The sequence below is a fragment of the Heptranchias perlo genome, chromosome 1 (assembly GCF_035084215.1).
Source record: "Heptranchias perlo isolate sHepPer1 chromosome 1, sHepPer1.hap1, whole genome shotgun sequence".
NCBI classification, from domain to species: Eukaryota; Metazoa; Chordata; class Chondrichthyes; order Hexanchiformes; family Hexanchidae; genus Heptranchias; species Heptranchias perlo.
In genome coordinates this window covers 128,518,822-128,541,171 of record NC_090325.1, presented here as the reverse complement: position 1 = coordinate 128,541,171, position 22,350 = coordinate 128,518,822, and the positions used below count along the sequence as shown (strand labels likewise).

Genomic DNA, 22,350 nt, shown 5'->3' with positions numbered 1-22,350 from the left:
ACCGCCCTATTTATCCTTTCCACTAGGACTCTGGTCCCATTCCATTTCAGGTGGAACTCTCCTTCCTGTTCCAATACTGGTGCCAGTGTCCTACAAAATTTAACCCTCCTTCCAACACCACTCTTTCAGCCACTATAAGTGTATATTCAGTACTGCAGTGTAGTTGGATTTAAATGCAGGAGTAGGGGTTTAATTCTAGTTCAGTTTTAAAATTGTCTGGAGCAAAACATGCTAATTTGACTAAAAATCAAGTGTGGAATGGTTAGAAACACTTACAATTATTTTTGAGCTATATAGTTTGCTGTTCTCAAGGTAGATTTTTGGACAATCCACTACCAGCAAAGGAAGCGTGGGTTGGATAATCAAGCACAGGGATCATCATTGCTGTTTCAGAGAGCTGCCTATTTTCTGAAAAATTTGTCATTTTTGCAGAGTAATCAAAAATTCTCCCTTTTTTTTCTAAATGCAGCACTCCAAACAACTTTTGATATTCTGAATGCAAAATCCTCATTGTCACTTCAAATGTTGCACAGGAAAAAATGTCAAAGAAATACATTTTAAAATAGTCTAATTGTTTCCTTTTTTACCCACAGAACTTTTTAAAAGAGGACAGAAGAAAATATCCCCCCTATACCATCGGTTTGTTTTTCATACTGCAAAGCTGGATGGGAACCACTGACTTCTGTAGCTGGCAGTGCCACTGTCAGGAATGTAATGGTACTGCCACTGTTTCTGTAAACCAAATCCCTGCACTTAATATTGCATAAATGTCACAGGGCCTTCAATCAATATAAAGTAACAGGATACTTAATGAATTTAATTACTTGATTTAAACAGCAGCCAACGACAACACAGAAGAGTCACAAAATGTATGAAAAGTCTTCAACATTGCCTCATCAATTAAAAAAAAACGTACATTTCTAAAGCATCCCTCACGTAAGAAAAAACATCTCGCTGTGCTTTACAAAGTGGAAGAAAGGTGGATACTGAGCAGGAGAGAAGAAGAAATAAAAGATTAGGGTTAGGGCTAAATTCATGGTGGATGAGAGAGATTTTTAAGAGGCTTTTGAAAATAGAGAGGGAGGAGGCAAGGGAGAGATTTAGGGAGAGCTTCAGAGGCAGGGGCGTCGTGAAAGAACAGTCATGAGAAGTGGAGGGTTCATCTGGGGACACATACCTGGAGTGGATTTTCAGGCAGAGTGGAGAGAAGTCGTGGAGAAATCTGAAGCCAAAGATAAGGACCCTAAAGTCAATTTGCTGGAATGCGGGAGGTCAGAGGAGCTTGTTGCGGACAATGGTCATAGAAGTGGAGGACTTTGTGTTGTGAATTAGTTGGAGTTTGTGAAGGGGGTGAGGCAAGCAAGGCAGGCATTGGCGAACTTGAGCTTTGAGATTATAATAGGCATGGATTAGGGTTTTGGCAGCGGGAGGGCAGCGCTGGAGGTGGACAATGTTTCAGAAGTGAAAAAAGTGGTGTAGTTACTGGTTGAACATGAAGACGGAAGCTCAGCTCAGGATTCAATAGGACACCAAAGTTCTGCACCCAGAGTTAAGCCTGAGGGGGCAGCCAGGGATGTTGATGATAAAAACAACAATTGTATTACCTGGTTCCATGGAGTAACATGAAATATCAGGGCCTGACTATGTGACTTCAGAATAAAACCTTCAATCATCAGATGTATTTTTACAAGCTAACTTTTCCCCTAGACCCACCTGAAGGCAGCCTCAGGGATGAAATACTTTCTCACTTTTGTTTCCTGTTTCAACACATACACAAGAATCATAAATATTGTAATTTGTGATTAGTTAAATGTCTATGGTGTTACAATAACATGTTTTAGAATCGGTCATGCAAATAATGATCAAGCTTTATATATACATGATTATGCAACCACCCACATCACGTGCAAGCTATAACACAGATTTTAAGTTGATTCAAGACTAACTGGCTTATTATAATGCAGACAGTGCATTTCCCTAAACACTTTTTCTTAGCGGTATCTCAAACCTCATTGTAGTGACCAGATATACTGCAGGTCTAGTACGGAGTTGTGCAAAACACTAGACTTCTCTGAGAAACACCTGCTGTGACAGAATCACAAGTAGGGGTTTTGCATATAAGTTCAGTCACTGGTCAATTCATCAGAAAAATTCAATCACAGACTATTGAAATCCTTACTTTGTTGTCCTCTTCGGGTACAATAGACTTGCTTCTGGACTTCACCTTTTTTTGTCCTTTTTGTCTCTTTTCCGCCAACTTCTGGTCACTATAACATTTCAAGATCTTTTCCAGTTCTGGCACACACTGGTGTGCATGCTTCAAGCCATTTTCTCTCACTGGGAACAAATATGTATTTTACAAATGTCAGTTGCCTGTCTGCACAGACCAGTCACATTTCCTTCTTTGAAAACACTGTGCAGATTCAAGGACAAGTAAAATGACCTCATTTTATTTAATAGCATAAAACTGTTAGATATTTTCTTAGAAGAAATATCACACCATTCCCACAGATTTATTTTTAGTTTTATATAAAACCCTGGCTATAAACAAATATTTTGTACATCCTAAGCTACTGGGGCGGGGCGGGGAGGCTAACAAGATTTTACCATGACTACAAATAGTACATCGCACACAGAAATCTTATGCTATATGTACATAAAAAAGCAAAACAAAAATAACTGCAATACAATATTTCTACTGGTGGATTTGGACTTGGTAATGTTACAATGGGGAGATAATGTGATCCTGGCAGCGTTGCATTGGGACCATGGCTACTCCATGATGTGGCGTCAGCCAATTTAAATATTTTAGTCGCAGTCCTGGCACATAGCTCATGACTCACTGGGAGTGCCTTAGCATCAGAATGTTGGCCACCAGTGGCTAATGACAGGCTGCTGGCTGCCCATTCAATTGCTGCAATTTTTGGGGGTCAAGAAAAGTCAGTGGGATTTAAGTCCCTTTGCAATATTGGAGACCTGAAAAATACTAAACCAAGGCAGCAAAGAAGGGTGATCGTATATAAAAGAAAGTGCCACTAACAAGCAAATATGTCTTCCTCTGTAACGGGCCTTACCTCTAGCTCCCATTTTTAATACGGCTTGGTGACTAGAGCACGGCTCAGGCGCTTCAGTTACATTATGGGAAGGACCTCTCATTTAAATAAAAATTCAGGCCACTAAGAGCCTTGCACACTGTGGACAAGCCTGAAGTGTGCACTGAGTATTCCCACCAGATTACTGGTAGGTAGACTCTTTGGGGACAGAGTAGGCCGTAGGCCTCTGCAACCAATGAAATGGGGAGTTGGTCACTTTTTCGCTATCTATCTTTCTTTAAACTGACTAACTGACTACCCAAAGTGAAGGATCATCACCTATACTGCAGGACAGCAATATGGTCGAAAACAGTAAAAAAAAAGACATGGTGGTTCTAAAATTCCATGGGGATTCTAACTTTGGTAGAGACCAACCGAACCCTCAGAGAATTACATGAACAGCTGAAAATGGCTGTTTATGCTGTTTTTCTGGGAGTTTTGCCATTGTCCCATCGAAGTTACAGCAGGAGGCCAGAAGAACCGCTGTAGAATTTCAGGGCATTTCAGAAAGTAGTGAGGTTAGGTGATGCTGAGATTGGATTTTAAAAGCCTGAAGATTTTAGAGGGAAGAAAAAGATTGAGGGAAGTAAGGAGTTCCATGGTTTTGAGGTCTGGGAAAGAATGAGCTTATGTAGGAGACTGTGTGGAATCTGGATTTCAACACTGTGGGGACAGAGAGAAGTACCATGCAGCATGGAACATTTGAAGCTCAGAAGGAATAGAAACTTTTAGAGATGCACGGACCATAACAGCATTGATAAAATACAAAAGGGCAAGAAAAGTTGAGAGAGAGAGAGAGAGAGAGAGAGAGAGAAAGGTTGGAGGCTTCTTTTTGAGGAAGTAGCATGCCAAATGGTATGCTACTTCCGATAAACTACTGGCTATGTGGGACCTCACACATAGCCAGTAGTTTATCGGAAAATCAGGTATGCATTGTCCATGATTTTGCAACTTTTTCAATGAACTATGGAAAGCTGTATGATAAAGTGTACTTAGACTTCCAAAAAGTCTTCGACAAGCATCTGCAAAAAGGCTGTTACTTAAGCTTAAAGCAGTGGGGATTCAAGGAAAGGACAAGATATTGAAAAGGATAGGAAGCAGTGGCTACTTTTTAGGGAAGTGATTTTAGGGCCAAGGGAACGAATATGCGGATTGTCCCAGCAATCGGGGTTGGGAACTTCACTGTTTGTAATTTACATTAACAAGTTGGATTAAGAAGCTCAATGCAAACTAGTCAGATAATACCAAACTAGGAGAGATAGTTAAATCTCAGAAGGGAGCTTGGGAACTACAACATGAGTTAAATAAAATATGTATCATGAGGTTCAGTGGTAAATGAAGTTTAACATAGACAACTGTAAAGCATCACACCTAAGAAAAGAACATTTTGTGAATCAAGATAAAACAGTAATATAATGCAATAGGAAGGGTATTGGGCTATTTCAAGTACCAGAACTTACAATGTACGGTTTAACTTGATACCCACTGCTAGCTAAACTATTCTAGCAAACTTTGTGTTTTGAGGTATCGAACAAAAGTTCTTTTCTGAACATTAGTGCAAACTTTAAAGTCAGACTTTAATACAGATTGTCGGATTTTTTCCTAATTTGATATACTTCTGTTTCTGAAACATCTTACCTTCACAGTGATGAATAACTCTTTCCCACATTCTGTTGTTTCTAAGACAGGTCAGATTGCCTACTATAAGCAAGTGTCTTTTCCCTCTGGTAAGCGCAACATTCATACGCTTCTCAGAGTCTATAAACCCAACCTGACGAGTCCTCACACAAGACAAGACAATAATCTCCTTCTCTGCTCCTTGGAAAGCATCCACTGTTGAAACCTGAACAGCTTTAATCTCAGCTAGGTCACATTGTGCAGTATAGTTAAGTAATCCACATAACTGTGAGTGTACAAAAAAAAAGAAAAAGAACTGTAAATTGGCAATTCTTTCATTGGTAAAGGCATTATTGTCAATGAATTTGTGCAAAGAATACATCCTTGCATGAAACTAAATCTTTAAAACAATTAAAAACACATATACTGTTGCAAACAATGTAGGTTGAGGGATGATGAAACCCAAATTTATAATGTCCAAAACATTAACTTTTAAAGCAGATAGTTAAAAAAAACATTTCCTAAAAATCAAAATGTTCAGGGCAAGGAACATGTGAAAATTTTGCATAATCATTCCACTGATGCCATAAGGGATTCACAGCAGAAAAATAAAAACACAAAAAAATTACAATAGTCACAAAAATAATAATCATACCTCTTTCACACAAAATACCATGCACAGTTACGCATGTTAAGTGTCCATCAGAAATAAATCCTAGATACACAACTGAAGATTTGAAAAAAGTAAGACAACTGGGGCCCTTCTGACAGCTCAGTGGGAAACTGCACTGCCTGGTCAGAGTCATAGGCCCCGATTTTCAAAGGAAATTGTGGGTGCGTTGGGGCTGCGAAAATTGCTCCAACCCGCCGACTTCCGGGTTCCCCACAGATGTGTCTGTGTGCGTGCGCGCCTCACAAATGCGGAAGTCCCACCGGCTTTAATTGCTGGCGGGATGATCGTTAAAGAACCAAAAGGTACTTTATTTCTGACGTAGTGATAATTAAAACGATTTAAAATTTACCTGGGCGGCTTTCCGATTCCGAAGGGCCGGATCAGGCAAAAATAAACAAAATAAATTAAATAAAAAACCATTGCACAAAGTTAAAGAACAAAATAAACCTACCTTTCCACCCTGCTCCGATGTCTCCCTCTCCGACGCTCCTCTCAGCCCGTGATGTTTCCCTCTCCGATCTCCCCCTCTCCCCCCCAGATCTTCCCCTCTCCCCCCACCCAGATCTTCAGCGCCCTCCACTCTCTGTTCCAGCGCCGGATGAGGTCTCTCTCTCTCTCCTCTACCCCCCACCCCCTGGCGTTGCAGCTCCTGTCAGCAGCCAGCCTGTCAATCAGGCGCGAAACCCAGAAACAACTTTAATTACCATCAATTACATCGCAATCGCGTCAGAAAAGGTAAGTTTTTTTTAAATTCGAGTTTGCCACGCGCACCTTCATCTTTCCGCTGCCAACCCGCCACCATTTCAAAATTGAGCCCATGAAATTCAGGAAAATCACAGATTTGTTCCTGAGCCTATTAGCTGATTTCAGTTAGGGAACAGTGGAGACCTTACAAAATATGGGTTCTCATACGTGACTGACCTCTGCTGGAGAGTATGCAATCATGGATGTTGGTGGGGGGGGGGGGTGGGCGGGGAAAGAGGGTGAATTGGATAGGGTTAGGGTATGATCCTCTCTACAATTAAGTAACCTGTCAAACCTCACATTTAGGGCTCACATGAAGAACAGCTACTCAGTCAAGGTACTAGCAGGCAGCCTGTGACCGTGCAGCCAAAATCTCAGCATGAGCCACTGCTTTCAAATGGAGCAGAGAGAACGAGATGGAGAAAAAATTGTTAGGAATGAGTTGAAAGCTTATAAATTGTCCAAGTGTTGTTCTCATGCTTATGAATCTATCTAAACCCTCAGTTGTATAATGCTCCATGACTCTCACTAGTTCCTTTTATATTGTTCCTTACATGGCAGCAAGTGACATTCCAACAGAGAACTATGACCCATGAGCACCATAGGACAGTGTATAATAGGTTACCAGATTGACGTAGGTAAAGGCTATCATGGGATAGTTAGCATCGAGGGCTTCAGTAAAGGTGGATAGTTCACAGGATGGATATTATACTTATGAGTATATAGACATATAAATTTGCTTGTACTTTCTGTTGATATTTAATAAACCAACAAGTTAATTTATCTCTGGCGTCCGAACCTATATAATTTAGGTTGACCTACTTGATTAATCTAACAAGCACAACTCTGAGATTTTTTTCACCAGTGTGTTACTGGTCCTTATTGGAGGGATGTGTATGTTTTCTGCTGCCTTTGATGGTACCTGCGTTATTAGAGACCTGGGATTTGCCTCTTTTGTATTGATAGTGTGCTGTTGGCGACAGAAGTGTTGTGCGTCAGTTGCCGCCAGCGCATTATTAAGATAAAAATGCCTTCACAAGACAACTGGTTTAGGCTTTGACAATACTTTGGGAGTCAAACTCATTATCACTAAACCTGCCTTGTGATGTATGTGGAGGAGTCTGGATTTACCCCTGTTACTTATTATGGGCACATCTAGAATTGGCTCTTCCTCAGGTTTTTTGGGAATATGTCCAATCCAATAAAACTACCGATCCATGAATGTTGAACTTATTTCCATCTTCTGGATTTTGCCATCTTTCTGTTATTCCCACTACACTGTTGATCCTTATTGTCACAGCAGTCTGACATCTTATTTCTAATGCTTATGGCATTCATGTATATACGTTTTATTAGAGATTTACCTCCTGTTACAAAAATCACAGCAAAAAGATGTACCACTTTCTCCAACTTACCATGAGCAAAGCCGCAGAAGATTCACTAGTGCAAATGTAAATAGAATAATGCAATTTATAAAAGAATACTATATGTGAATAAGTGTATCTTAATCACCTTGTGCATCTGAGATTTGTACAATGTTATCACACCAATCATAGACCCTTTAATTCCACTGGCTATCAGGGACTGGATGAGTTTCGCAATGAATGTTGCTTCCCCCAGATTATGGCAGCTGCCATCCGTCTCCAGCTAGACAGATCAAAACATAAATTACATTAAAATGAAGTTATGCAACATTTATATTTTGTACACTCCATAAGAATTGTCAGTGCGTGTGCCAAGCTGCCGAGACATCAGAGGGAAAATAAATTTCTCCCCTACTATTTTAACTTTGGTCTTCAATAATTGACACCACAATGTGTTAAAGATTGTTTAAAATTTTGGTTTTATTTTTCACATTATGCTCTCTCAGTTAGACTGAGTGTATGCTTAAATCCAAATGTCCTAGGCAAATTTTTGCTCAAGAACAGGAGGTGCACGTGAGTGGCCCAAGCTGGCCTGACATTCAATTTTTACTACCTCCCTGTGGGCAAGCATCACTTTTCCATTCAGCAGTAACTCAATGACCTGGCTGAAATCAGAATTCATTATGTGGGGAAACAGCAAGCGTGAACCCGTGTTCCCGATCAATCCACGACATGGTGTGTCGGCATACCACTGCACTAAGCTATCGTAGTGCAATTTTTTTTATAATGTCAATTTTCTGAAATAAATGATACTTCATCATAGACTGATAATCTTCTGCACATGCGTATGGTATACTCACAGTATTGCTTACTGACTGGGAAAGACACATTCAAGTACTTTGTTTAATTACCAATGATGGTCTTAAATTGGAACAAACACTCCCAGGACAATTCAAAGTAACATGCCCTCGTATAGCTTCCCCTAATTAATTAGCGATATTCATATACGCTATAGATGTGACAGACATGAGGATAATGGATGAACTTTTAATTTCAGCGTATCAAATATATCACAACCATTATGATTCATTTTGAAGCAGGTACTGAAATATAATTGTATTTTGCAGCTGTACCCAGTTGCACTTCCAGATATGGGTACAGTAGTGCAGTGGTTATGGTGCTGGACTAACAACACAGAGGTTGTGAGTTCAAATCCCACCATGGCAGTTGTGAAACTGAATTCAAATAAATGTGGTAATTCATGGGCTGGCACCAGAAAAAAAAAGTGACCATCCAGCTGCTGTGTTGTTATAAAAATCCAACTGGTTCACTAATGTCCTTTAATGAAAGGGAGGCTGCCACCCTGACCCGATCTGACCTACATGTGATTCCAGTCCCACACTAATGGCCTCTAGGGCAATAAATGTGGCCTTGCCAGTGTTGCCCACATGTTGAGAGAACAATACACCGAGTATTGTTCTGGCAACCACAATAATTAAAGTTATTTATATGTAAGTTAAGCACAGGAAATGTTATGCAAACTGCCCATGCATATCACGTGTGATTTGTTAGGGGTAGGAAGGTTGCAGTGGATATTCTGGAACTGGCAAGGACAGAAAATCTGCTGCCATTAAATCTACTTTCTCCTCTCACGGGTGGCAAATCTAAGGTTAAACTGTCCAGCAAAAAAGCTATAGAGTCAATTTTTAAAATGTGGACTCCTGGTGGAGAGCTTCGCCTATCAGTAGCACAACCACAAATTCCCAATATGCACTCCAGCAGGCAAGGCTCCACATCAGGAGCACATGTTCATAAAATTGAAAAAAAGACCAAATAAATGCAAGGTGACTGTATATCCAGAAATTGATGAAGCACCCAATAATCTAGGTTGGAATAAGGAGAACCTTGATGTGAAAGGTTAACTACCTTTAAAGAATGAAGAAGCCCATATAATTTATCTTCATTCACTTACCCTCCACTGCTTTACAGTAAATTTTACCAATGTGGGACAACAACAAAGATAAATAACTCCATGACTCAGTTTTGCTTGGCTACCTTGGAGCAATGAAGTCCAACAATGCTCATCACCTTCAGCCTTTAAGGCAAAGTAGCCATACTTAGTGAAAAATTATTTTATGTACTGTAGCTCCCTCGCAGTTAGAGTTGAGAGAAAGGTGACTCTAGGATATAACTAGATCTTTATCTTGTTTGATAAATTCAAACTGATCAGAACTAAGAAATACTTTCTCCTACCCATTTGGCCAAACTCTGCTTGGTAAGGAGTTTACCAAATACTTTTATTTTCAAATGTAAAAAAAGATAAATAAATTAAAGAGCATGGGCTGATGGATCTCTTTGGCTGTCTTTACTGACAGACTGTAAAAACATCCATAAAGGAAGCTGCGGTGAGTAAAATGTAGGAACATAGGAACATGAGTAGGCCATTCAGCCCCTCGTGCCTGCTCCGCCATTTGATAAGATCATGGCTGATCTGTGATCTAACTCCATATACCTGCCTTTGGCCCATATCCCTTAATACCTCTGGTTGCCAAAAAGCTATCTATCTCAGATTTAAACTTAGCACTTGAGCTAGTATCAATTGCCGTTTGCGGAAGAGAGTTCCAAACTTCTACCACCCTTTGTGTGTAGAAATGTTTTCTAATCTCACTCCTGAAAGGTCTGGCTCTAATTTTTAGACTGTGCCCCCTACTCCTAGAATCCCCTACCAGTGGAAATAGTTTCTCTCTATCCACCCTATCTGTTCCCCTTAATATCTTATAAACTTCGATCAGATCACCCCTTAACCTTCGAAACTCCAGAGAATACAACCCCAATTTGTGTAATCTCTCCCCGTAATTTAACCCTTGAAGTCCGGGTATCATTCTCGTAAACCTACGCTGCACTCCCTCCAAGGCCAATATGTCCTTCCGAAGGTGCGGTGCCCAGAACTGCTCACAGTACTCTAGGTGTGGTCTAACCAGGGTTTTGTATAGCCAATCACAATTTCCTGCAGCAAATTAATATTTTAAACAATTTTTAGCAAAAGCCTCAGATGTGGTGGGAATGTCTTGAAGGGAAGGCCTAGTATTAACCTGTTACTGCAACAACTCCCAACAGAACTATCACAGTACCCACTGGTGGTAACAGTGTCCAAGGTTACTGTAGAGTGGAAAAAATTACCGTAGTATAATCCACTCAAAAAAGCTTTGTTCAATCTGCAGAAAAACATTAAAACTGCTGTGCGCTCTGCTGAATGTTTACCTGCTCGGATCCTTTAACACTGTAAAAGCAAAGTGTAGGCAACCAGTCCAACAGAGGATTTAGATTCGAAGCGGAAACTCCATCTATAAGATTCCCATCGTAGAAGAGTTCATTGGTTATAGCACTGATAGTAGGATGGCATCTGTACTGAGTCCTAAGCATAATGGGATTATGACCCTGGGGGACAGGGAGAAAAAAAATCCAAAAAGGTTATATTAACACAAACAAAATGTACTTGGATGGTTCATAGTTGCTTTCAAAGAAAAGTAAAAGATTTCTGTGATCAATACTGTGAATAATAGTTTTATTTTCAGATGTGTGAAACGCTAACAGCTATTTTTTTTTATGAACTAGAAAGAAGCACTTACCAAATGAAGTAAGGCAAAGCATGGACATCATTAATGCTGAACCTGTCCACCTTCTAAAGAGAGTTCACATATTCCTTTTGTGCTTCATGTGCACTTGGCACAACTAGCACACATTACACATACAATGTTGGGTGCAGCTGGTGTTGCTGTGCAGATTCCACAGCTGAGACAGTTGGTACAGATGGCAGACTACACTGATAACTGTGTGAACTCGGACGGGAGTTAGTACAGATTGCACAGAACACATAATTGGGATTGCGGGGACACTTGGGACAGTTTGCACAGATGGTACGGGTAACTGCAGGACTCATAACTGTACTCGTAACTGGTACAATTGACACACATCATTTAATACATTAGGTGCAAAGAATATACAACTTCCTACAACAGTTACATTACTGCTCATTCATAACTGTAAACCTGATTAATTGAACAATTTTCTCATTGCAATATATTTATCAGAACATGCAAACCAGTGAACTAGGAATACTGTAAAATCCAGAGTATGAACTGCATTGTCATGCAGGTTTTCATGAGCTGTGGATTTAAGTGAAAAAAAAATATTCACAGGCATGATCAATACACTGGATTTGGTGGTATTAGGTTGGTTATGTGGTTCCCTATTACACCTTAGGTTTCTCAATGCTTCTTAAAATTAAAATGCAGATCTATATCTTGCATGACCTTTATTTATATTATATATAGGGAGATCTTTGTAAACATCAGTTTGCACAACTGCTATTTAAAGGAGCAAAATGATCTAAAATGATGCTAAAATCATGATTCAATAGCCAAAAATCCTCAATCAATATTTATAAATAACATGCTGAACGCATAACATTGCTCCTGCTTCCTTGCCAGTAGTATTCATGTTCACTGTGGGTGGGAACTATAGCTGCACAGTTCTGAACTTCTGGAGCGTGATCTTACTGCACAGACTGCACAAGAATACAGTGACAAACACAACAGGCTCGCTATTATGTAAAAAAAACAAAATACTGTAGTTGATGGAAATCTGAAATAAAGAGAGGAAGTGTTGGAAACATACATCAGCATTTATGGAGAGAACAGAAAAGTTAACATTTCGGGTGCAGACCTTTCTTCATAACACCCTAAAAATGTACTTTTCTGTTCTCTCCACACTTGCTGACTGACATAAGAACATAAGAAATAGGAGCAGGAGTAGGCCATCCGGCCCCTTGAGCCTGCTCCGCCATTCAACAAGATCATGGCTGATCTTCTACCTCATTAAGGTTAAAAAGGTTAAGGTTGAAATGTGCTATACTGCTTCTTTAACTTGTGGATAGCCACAGTTCACAGCTATTTCCCTTAAGTATGTAATTAAAGTTAAAGTAACTGCCGTACCATCAAACACATTCTGTCAAAAAGAGTCTGTTCTAGGCCAGCGTCATGGGCACTTTCAGATCCTTGAATAGTAGGTGGCAATTGCTTGGGGTCTCCAACAAGGATCAACTTTTCACATCCAAACCTGCAATGAAAAGGCTGGTTGAATATTTCAAAATTACTTATATTGAGGTAATATGCATGAATGCTTTGCATATTGCTAACTCAGACACTGAAGAGATTTTGATCTCAAATACCTAGTTCACTAGCTATTTTGATGTGCTAACAAAGGACGGTTTGATCACTAATTTATCAACAAGACTGGAGAACATTTCCTGATCTAGTAAATAAACAGCTCAGTAGAATTTGTCATCAAGAAGTGATTGTGTCAGTTTAAGTAGTGTCTACAAGGGGCTAAAATATTTTGTAATCATTACTGGGCCCTGTCAAATCAGGATATAAATTTGAGGAAGATTGCTGATGTCCCCTATTAACTTTTAGAATTGTCCAACCTCATAATTCTTCGTGTAGTGAAAATTACAGAGCATTTTCATCTGCACTAAGGAGTGCAAATTACAAAGATTCAAATGTTGATAACTGCTGTTTACACTCCTCATCGTAGTTGAAATCTGGTTTTAACAGTATCTTGGAATTCTCATTACTTCACAAACCTCCCAAGCTTCACCTGTGGAACTTTTAAGGTCATCAGAATCTCTTGATCACGTTGCTTCCTTGAAACACACTCGAAGCCTTAAGACTCGCATGTGCATTTATTTAACATGAATGGAATGGAAATCAAGGAACTGTCTCAATACGCGAGGAATTCATTGCACGTACATTTTCCCCATACCTAAATACTTTCTCAAATGAGGGTGAAAGTTCCCTTCTTGCTATGTTTGTGCTTTCATTTCTGTCCTCTCCTCTCAGACACTGACTATTACTAGGTAATAGTCCTGTTCCTGTTACCTCTCTCAGCTGGTCCCTAGTCTTTCTTTATGTGTAAGTTAAGGTAGCAAGTGTTGGCACACTATTCAACTGTGGTGGATGTCATAGCCCAGCCCAATCTTGTCCTCAATCCACACGCACGCACACATACACACTTCCCAGCAGAGTTCACTGGATACCCTAACTGATTTTTACCCTCCCTAAGCCAAGGCCAGTGAGCCCAATTGTGGTATGCTTACTACTACCTGGCCTGAGATCAGCCAACTCATCACAGACCAGGAAAAAAACCTGTGACTTCTTAAGTTGTGTGGTTAAGTACCACAGGGAACAGTGTGCTTACCTGATGGGAGAATTTTTCTGGCTACATTTAAAAATGATTAATATACCACACATCAGCTAAATCCTCTCTAGATCCCAACCTCCATGCAAACTAGCTGCTCAAAACATCTACGTTTCGAATTATTTTTTTCTAAAAAGTTCCCCATTTCGGATCCACAAAAACAGGAGCAACATCTGTGAACCACTAAGCAACGAAACGCACATCTGCTGCAATGGGGGTTTCTTCCTTGGTTGGATGTGACAATTCGCATTGATCTCTGTGATGTAACACCTGTGTGTCAGATCAGCAAACAGCACTTTGATTTGTGCAGAGAGGTGTGGCAATTTATAGACAAAACAATGAGCTTGCCTTAGATCAGCAATACCTTGCAATTGGAAGAAGAGAAGCTGGTTCTGTGATCTGACTGCACTCGTCCAGTAACACCAGTGGAAAGCTCAGGTTGTTCAGACACTGGAAAGGACATGCAGCACAAGTGACTCCCACCACTCGCACCTACACAATGACAGAAAGCAAAAAAGGAAATAAAGGAAATGAGCACAGGGATTCATGCATAGATTTTGCTGTCATGAGTCATTCAAGAAAGTAATATATGAATATTGTAACTTTAACTTAAAGAAGTGCATTCTGTCGTGCAAACTTGGGTATGTGAGAAAATGGTCACTTTTTCATGTTACTTTTTTAACCTGTGTGTCAGAAACACCAGTACTACAACTTAATTCAAATCTAAACCAATTTCCTAAGATATATTTTATGAACTGGTACTGTGAAATTTTAAAAGGGAAATGGAAACAGTGCATAGGTTTCCAAAGGCATAGTGTGTAAAGGCAATGACTGGTGCAGCACCAAGTTATAAAGACCAGAGCGTCACGGGTTTGACGAAAGGTCACCGGCCTGAAACGTTAACCCTACCTTCCTCTCTCCACTGATGCTGCCTGACCTACTGAGCATTTCTAGCATTTTCAGTTTTTATTTCAGGTTCCCAGCATCTGCAGTATTTTGCTTTTTGTCAGGGGTTTGATTCCTGGTCTGTGCTGAGTGAGCTGATCTCAGAGGTGGAAGCAGGTGGAGACTTTATTTGCCTTCAATGCCTCTGGGCTAGGAAGGCAAAAGTCAGCTAGAATTCCTGCTCCTGATCACTATCCAGTTACCCATGCTGGAAAATGAATGTGTGTTGATTTGGTGAGGGCAGGTTTGAGCTCAGCTGCAAAACTCTCCATGGTAGAATAGCCTGCTAAAACCTACTGTCTAGGCAGAAGAACTGACATTTGGGCAAAGTACTAGAGTTCTTATGATGCTGCATTAGTCAGCAAATTCAGCAGAGATCTGAGCAGCCAAAGACTTTTTTCCCCTGTCATTTATCCCTTAGTTCAAACACCATCAATTACTCAAATCATTTCAACGGTCATTCCTTTGCTATTATTTGTTTTCCATCATCATACTATATAACATATATAGTCACAGCCAACAGTTCAATCATTTTGCTTTAGGGACAACACAGATTTAAAATATTTGGAATCTAATCCTAATTACACTTGACACAAATCCAAATTAAAATTTCCTACATGAAAAAAAAGTATTTATATGATAAATGACTATATACTAGATTTCATTTTGCCAAAATTGATTACAAAACAGTAACTGTGCCAGCTTTGGCTCGGTGGTAGCATTCTTACTTCTGAGTCAGAAGATCGTGGGGTTCAAGCCCCACTCCAGGGCTTGACTCATAATCCAGGCTGACAATTCAGTGCATACTGAGAGAGTGTTGCACTGTTGGAGGTGCTGTCTTTTGGATGAGCCCAAGGCCCTACCTGCCCTCTCAGGTAGACGTAAAAGATCCCATTGCACTATTCGAGGAGCAGCAGGGGAGCGTTCCCCAGCATCCTGGCCAATATTTATCCCTCAATCAGCATCAAACAGATTACCAGTCATTTATCTCATTGCTATTTGTGGGACCTTGCTGTGCACAAATTGTCTGCCACGTTTCCCTAAATTTTTTATTATTCGTTCACGGGATGTGGGCGTCACTGGCGAGGCCAGCATTTATTGCCCTTCCCTAATTGCTCTCGAGACATTACAACACAAGTACTTTATTGATTGTGCAGCACTTTGGAACATCCTGTGGTAAGTTCCTTCTTTCAGCTAACATTAAATAAGATTTAAAGTAATTACTATTATATTTCAAAATCTGCCCTGTTAAAATTAGCCACTACATCAAGGCACAGACATGAGGGATAGAGAGTAAAGCAGACATATTCCAAGGAAACACTCTCACCTCCCTAAACTTCCACATCATCACATTGATGAATCGAGCCTTGGAAATAGATGTATTTTAAACTTTTCTTTTTGAAAAGAAAGAAACATTTTTTTTTATTCATTCATGGGATTTGGGCGTCGCTGGCAAGGCCAGCATTTATTGCCCATCCCTAATTGCCCTTGAGAAAGTGGTGGTGAGCCGCCTTCTTGAACCACTGCAGTCCGTGTGGTGAAGGTTCACCCACAGTGCTTTTAGGAAGGGAGTTCCAGGATTTTGACCCAGCAACGATGAAGGAACGGACATATATTTCCAAGTCGGGATGGTGTGTGACTTGGAGGGGAACGTGCAGGTGGTGTTGTTCCCATGTGTCTGCTGCCCTTGTCCTTCTAGGTGGTAGAGGTTGCGGGTTTGAGAGGTGCTGTCGAAGAAGCCTTGGCGAGTTGCTACAGTGCATCCTGTGGATGGTACACACTGCAGCCATGGTGCGCCGGTGGTGAAGGGTGTGAATGTTTAGGGTGGTGGATGGGGTGCCAATTAAGCAGGCTGCTTTGTCCTGGATGGTGTCGAGCTTCTTGAAGATTGTTGGAGTTGCACTCATCCAGGCAAGTGGACAGCATTCCATCACACTCCTGACTTGTGCCTTGTCGATGGTGGAAAGGCTTTGGGGAGTCAGGAGATGAGTCACTCGCCGCAGAATACCCAGCCTCTGACCTGCTCTTGTAGCCACAGTATTTTTGTGGCTGGTCCAGTTAAGTTTCTGGTCAATGGTGACCCCCAGGATGTTGATGGTGGGGGTTTCGGCGATGGTAATGCCATTGAATGTCAAGGGGAGGTGGTTCGACTCTCTCTTGTTGGAGATGGTCATTGCCTGGCGTGAATGTTACTTGCCACTTATCAACCCAAACCTGGATGTTGTCTGGGTCTTGCTGCATGCGGGCACGGGCTACTTCATTATCTGAGGGGTTGCGAATGGAACTGAACACTGTGCAATCATCAGCGAACATCCCCATTTCTGACCTCATGATGGAGGGAAGGTCATTGATGAAGCAGCTGAAGATGGTTGGGCCTAGGACACAGGACTGATCTCTGATTAAGAACTTATCATTGATTAAACTTCCTTTTTAATTTCCCCCTGCTTTAAGTGACAGTCCGCGTCAAAGTAAAAGTAACTTTGTGCACAAGTTTGGTGTTTCATGAAAATTTCCAAATGTAGTGCAACAGCAACAATAATCCACAAAACCAGGTTACAGAGAAGGTTACTTTGGTGTGCGTTCAGGAAACAAATACTGTGTTCCACATTTATGAAGGCCTGTACTGCTGAAAGGATTTTATTTCAATAAAGACTATGGGCCCGATATTAGGAGGGCAGCGGGGGGTCGACTGGGTGCGTGGGTAACGCGCCAGTGAAATCAGGGTGCTCCACACGCGATTGCAGCTTGATTGAAGGTACTTACCTTTGCTTCCGGGTTTCACGCTGGAAAGCTGCGCAGCGGGCGGACTGCGCATGCGCAGCATAGGCTGTCAGCTGGAGGAGCTCTATTTAAAGGGGCAGTCCTCCACTGACTGATGCTGCAGAAAATAGGAAAAATTACAGCATGGAGCAGCCCAGGGGGAAGGCTGCTCCCAGGTTTAATGATGCCTCACTCCAGGTCTTATTGGATGGGGTGAGGAGGAGGGGGAGGACAGAGATCTTCTCCCCGGCGGATGGGAGGAGGTGGCCTGCCTCTGCCACCAAGAAGGCCTGGCTCGAGGTGGCTGAGGAGGCCACCTGTACCACCAACATATCGCGCACCTGCATACAGTGCAGGAGGCACTTCAATGACCTAAGTAGGTCAGCCAAAGTGAGTACACTAACTCATTCCCCTACACTCCATCTGCCACATCACCACCCCCACCCCACATCTCCTTCTACACTGCCAACACCACTCTATCACGTCACTCCTCACACCCACTCAAAGCTCATTCTCATCTTACCTGCACTTACTCACCTTGCCAGTACTCATCCCACCACTACCACTCAACCCAATCCTCATACAATCTCATGGCTCTATCTCATACTCACCGCTCATGCATCTCATTCACAGTCAGCCTCACCCAACCTGCCACTACCTGTGCTGCAGCCATAGGGCATGCATCACATATGTGCAGTAGGGAGCGTAAGACAAAAGTGTCGTGAGCACGAAGGGGATGCACAAGGGTGTTTGAGGGTTTGTCATGGTTTTTACTTATATTTAATTTCTGATCAACTCACATTACATACTATATTGTCACCACTACTGCCACGTCTTTGCAAACCTTGTCAGGTTTGTGCAATAATGCCCTTTCCTGAGGATCACAATGAAGACCCACAACTGATACCACCCATTGTGTCACTGCAGAGTCGCTGTAGGTGTATTTGCAGGGCTCTTTTGTGCAGACGACTGAGAGACGTCGGCGATGTCCCCGGTGGCACCCTGGAAGGATGCGAAGGAGAAGTTGTTGAGGGCAGTGGTGACTTTGACAGGTGGCAGGTAAGAAGATGGTGCTCGGGCCAGCCGGGAGCAGCTCGGCATGAAGGAGGCTGCAGATGTCCACGACTACATGTCGAGTGATTCTGAGCCTCCGTGTGCACTGCTGCTCAGAGAGGTCCAGGAAGCTGAGCCTCGGTCTGTAGACGCTGTGGCGAGGGTAGTGCCTTCTGCGACGCATCTCTCTCTGCCGTTGCCCTCCCTCCTGCTGTGCAGGTGGATGTGTCACAGCACTGTGTTGTGGAGTTCCACGTGTCAGAGGTGAACGGCGAGGCTGGTGATGCTGTTCGTCCTCCGAGGAGGTCATGACTGCAGCTACGGCGGCCCCCATCCGGAAGATGTACATTTGAGGGGGTCTGCAAGGTAGGTAAATGTGTCTGGACACCGGGTAAGTGTGCAAGTTTGTGAATTTTATTGTTAGGAGGAGGGTGGTGGAGGTCAAACTTTGCCCAAAGTGACAGTGGCCTCCTGCAATGAGTGAGGGTCACCCCACCCCACCTGTCAAATGGACCTTTGCAGCTGCCACAGGCTGATGGCTGCAACACATCCATTTCAACTGGGAGTGTTTCCCCCAGTACGGGAAACAGTCCCACTTGACTTGAAAATCCCACCCCTCCTAAAATATCAGGTCAATCAGCTCTGTAAACGACCTAAAGTACCTAGTTAATTACTTCAAGTGGCATCCCGCCGGCTTTAATTGCCGGCGGGAGTCCCACATGCGGGGGCTGCACGCACATGTCAGCGCGTCACTGGGAAACCCGGAAGTGGGCGGGTTGGAGCCGGGCTCCGGACCTGCCCCGGGAACCCCCGATTTTCGCAGCCCCCCCGCCATGAACGCACCCGCTCGGGGGGGTGAAAATCGAGCCCTATATGCTAAAACACAATTCTCACCTCCTTGAGCACAGCTCTGTTCCTGCCCAGTTTATGTTGCTCGATACTCTTTCTCACATGCATTTTTTCTACTAGTGTCAGATCATCTTTGAGGAGTGCCTGCAGCTCTCGCAGTTCTTCACTGTCACTACCTGCATGCAAACTAATAAAACATAAATATTTATCACTCACATAAAATTAAACCTCTTCTACCCATAATAACAACGATTTCCCGATATCAACCTTAAGTGAACAGAGATCATAGAATCATAGAAAATTTATGGCACAGGAGGCCATTCAGCCCATCATGTCCGCGCCAGCCGAAAATGAGCCACCCAGCCTAAACCCACTTTCCAGCACTTGATCAGTAGCCTTGTAGGTTATGGCACTTCAGGTACTTTTTAAATGTGATGAGGGCTTCTGCGTCTACCACCCTTTCAGGCAGTGAGTTCCAAACCCCCCACCACCCTCTGGGTGAAAAAAAAATCCTCAGCTCCCCTCTAATCCCTACCAATCACTTTAAATCTATGCCCACTGGTTATTGACCTCTCTGCTGAGGGAACTAGGTCCTTCCTATCCACTCTATCTAGGCCCTACATAATTTTATACACCTCAATTAAATCACCCCTCAGCCTCCTCTGTTCCAAAGAAAACAACCCCAGCCTATCCAATCTTTCCTCATAGCTAAAATTCTCCAGTCTTGGCAACATCTCAGATTAGTCAGTTCCCACAGAGAGGGAAGGAAAACTGAAAGCTTACCCACTCCAAACACCTCCGTATGGCTGGCTGTAACGAGCTACTGACGAGAGCATGGGAGCAGTCTCCAATCAATTCTCTCAGCCAGAGAAAGTGCATGGTACAAGGAGAAAAATAAACTAAATGACCTTTAAAAAAAAATCCTTTAATCTTCAAAAAGGTTGTCAAACCACCTACTAAATTAACAGAACTGCCATGCGGAATCTGGGTGCAGGGACCGCCCCGGCAGCTCCATTGTGTAGTGCAATAACAACCATAATGGACCAGAAAGGACCCTGATATAATCCCAGGTCTTAATTGATCTTGGTCAGCAAGACAGGGCGAGGGACGGGGGGATGGGAAGGGGAGAATTACAATTCGCTTCAGTGTGGCTGGATTAGTGGAGGGAAAAGCAGTATCAATTAGAGATCTTATTTACAATTCAGTGACCTGTGCTGTGAAGAGTGCACAACAATGTTATATGTGAATAGGATCAGGTTCGGCTATGGTGCCCTCAACACTCAGGCCTTGATATTAACCCCTCCACGACAGTCGGGGGAAGAGGTTAAAAATGAAAAAAACGGGGAACGCAATGCCAACCTGCTGCGTATGCGCTTGCTGCCAATTTCAAGGTGGCAGGTTTCGTGGCGTGTGAGTATCCCGCCATAGAGAGGTGGAACACTTCATTAACATATTTAACTCAGGCTCCCACAGTGCAATTGGGAGCCCAATTTAAATTTAACAGTTGCTGTGTGGGTTTCCCAGGGCTCAGGAAACCAGGCAGTGGAAGGGAAGTGGGAGCTGCCGGCTCAAGAAGTTAAGTGCCTTTTACAGCATTCCTTGAGGGCCAGGCTGATTCCCACCAGCCCCTCAAGGAAGCATTCGGCTTCTCCTCTGCCGATTGCAGCTGCTCCCCCCTCCCCGTGCACCAATGTCCTCTACAAGCTGCAATCATGGCCTTTCCACCGCCCACCGCCCCCCCACCCCCCAAACCGGGCCAAACACCGAAACACCGCCATTCCCTCCTCCCGCGATGGGCTCTCCCTTTCCCGCCCCCCCCCACCAAACAAGCCCCAATCTCTGACCTTCCCCCACCCCTCCCCCAGTTGCCGGGGACCGCCCCAAGGGTCCCCGGCTGAGGCCTTCTGTCGCTGGTTATCCTGCCCAGCAGCCGGCCAGCTTGTCAATTTGGCTGGCTGCTGGGCAGGACGTGGACTAAGAAAATTATAATGAGGTCCTGCTTTTAAATTCAGCAGGACCTCCACGTCTCAGGCCACGCCACATCCCATGGCCGTTATCACCCTCTCCCACACCCTCCCCGCTTCCCGGAAATATCGGGGTCTCTGCCTCTAGACCCACACGTGAAGAATGGCCACTTGGTGATGGAAAACACCACAGCTATAACTTAATTAATGTACCTTTAACATAACAAAATGTTCCAAAGCACTTCACAGTGATGAGAAAAGAGTTGGGGAAATGACTGATGACACGGTCAAAAAGGTAGGTTTACAGGAGGCTTTTAAAGGAGGGAGGAGAGTTAACAAGATGACGGATTTTAGGGAGAACATTCCAGAATGTGTGACCAAATTGGCTGAAAGTGGATTGGAGGGGCTTGAACAAAGATGAAAATTTTAAATTTTAGGCACTGGGGACTGGAATCTAATATACGGCAGCAAGGCTGGGGGTGATGGGTGAGCGAGACTTCGTATTAGATAGGATACGGGCAGCAGAGTTTTGGATGAAGCCATTACAATTTGTTAACCAAAAACAATCGATAGAATTGACAAATCACAAAATCTAGTCAATAAATGACAATAATAATCATATTTTGTTTTTGACCAAATTAGTTAGAAAGAACTTGCATTTATATAGCGCCTTTCACGGCCTCATTACATCCCAAAGTGCTTTACAGCCAATGAGGTATTTTTGAACTGTAGTCACTATTATAATATAGGGAAACGTGGCAGCCAATTTGCAAAAGTAAACTCCCACAAACAGCAAAAAAATAAATGACCAGATAATCTGTTTTAATGATGTTGGTTGAGGGATAAATATTGGCCTGGACACTGGAGAACTCCCCTGCTTTTCTTCAAATACTGCCGTGGGATCTTTATGTCCACCTGAGAGGGCAAATCAGAGGGTTTAATGTCTCATTTGAAAGATGAAGTGTTAGCCTGGACTATGGGCTCACGTCCTGGAGTGGGGCTTGAACCCAACACCTTCTGACCAGAGGCTA

General features: G+C 42.8%; 1 protein-coding gene across 1 annotated transcript in view; it reads right to left on the bottom strand.

Annotated features, from left to right (window-relative positions):
- The window catches only part of LOC137326081 (5'-3' DNA helicase ZGRF1-like), a 113,697-nt gene that overhangs the window by 10,790 nt on the left and 80,557 nt on the right, over positions 1–22,350 (bottom strand). The window contains exons 20-26 of the mRNA XM_067990961.1: positions 19,401–19,542; positions 14,113–14,240; positions 12,485–12,608; positions 10,752–10,928; positions 7,639–7,773; positions 4,731–4,995; positions 2,180–2,337 (exon numbers count right to left, since the gene is read on the bottom strand). Coding sequence (XP_067847062.1) covers positions 2,180–2,337; positions 4,731–4,995; positions 7,639–7,773; positions 10,752–10,928; positions 12,485–12,608; positions 14,113–14,240; positions 19,401–19,542 — 1,129 coding nt within the window. The remainder of the gene's footprint in view (positions 1–2,179; positions 2,338–4,730; positions 4,996–7,638; positions 7,774–10,751; positions 10,929–12,484; positions 12,609–14,112; positions 14,241–19,400; positions 19,543–22,350) is intronic.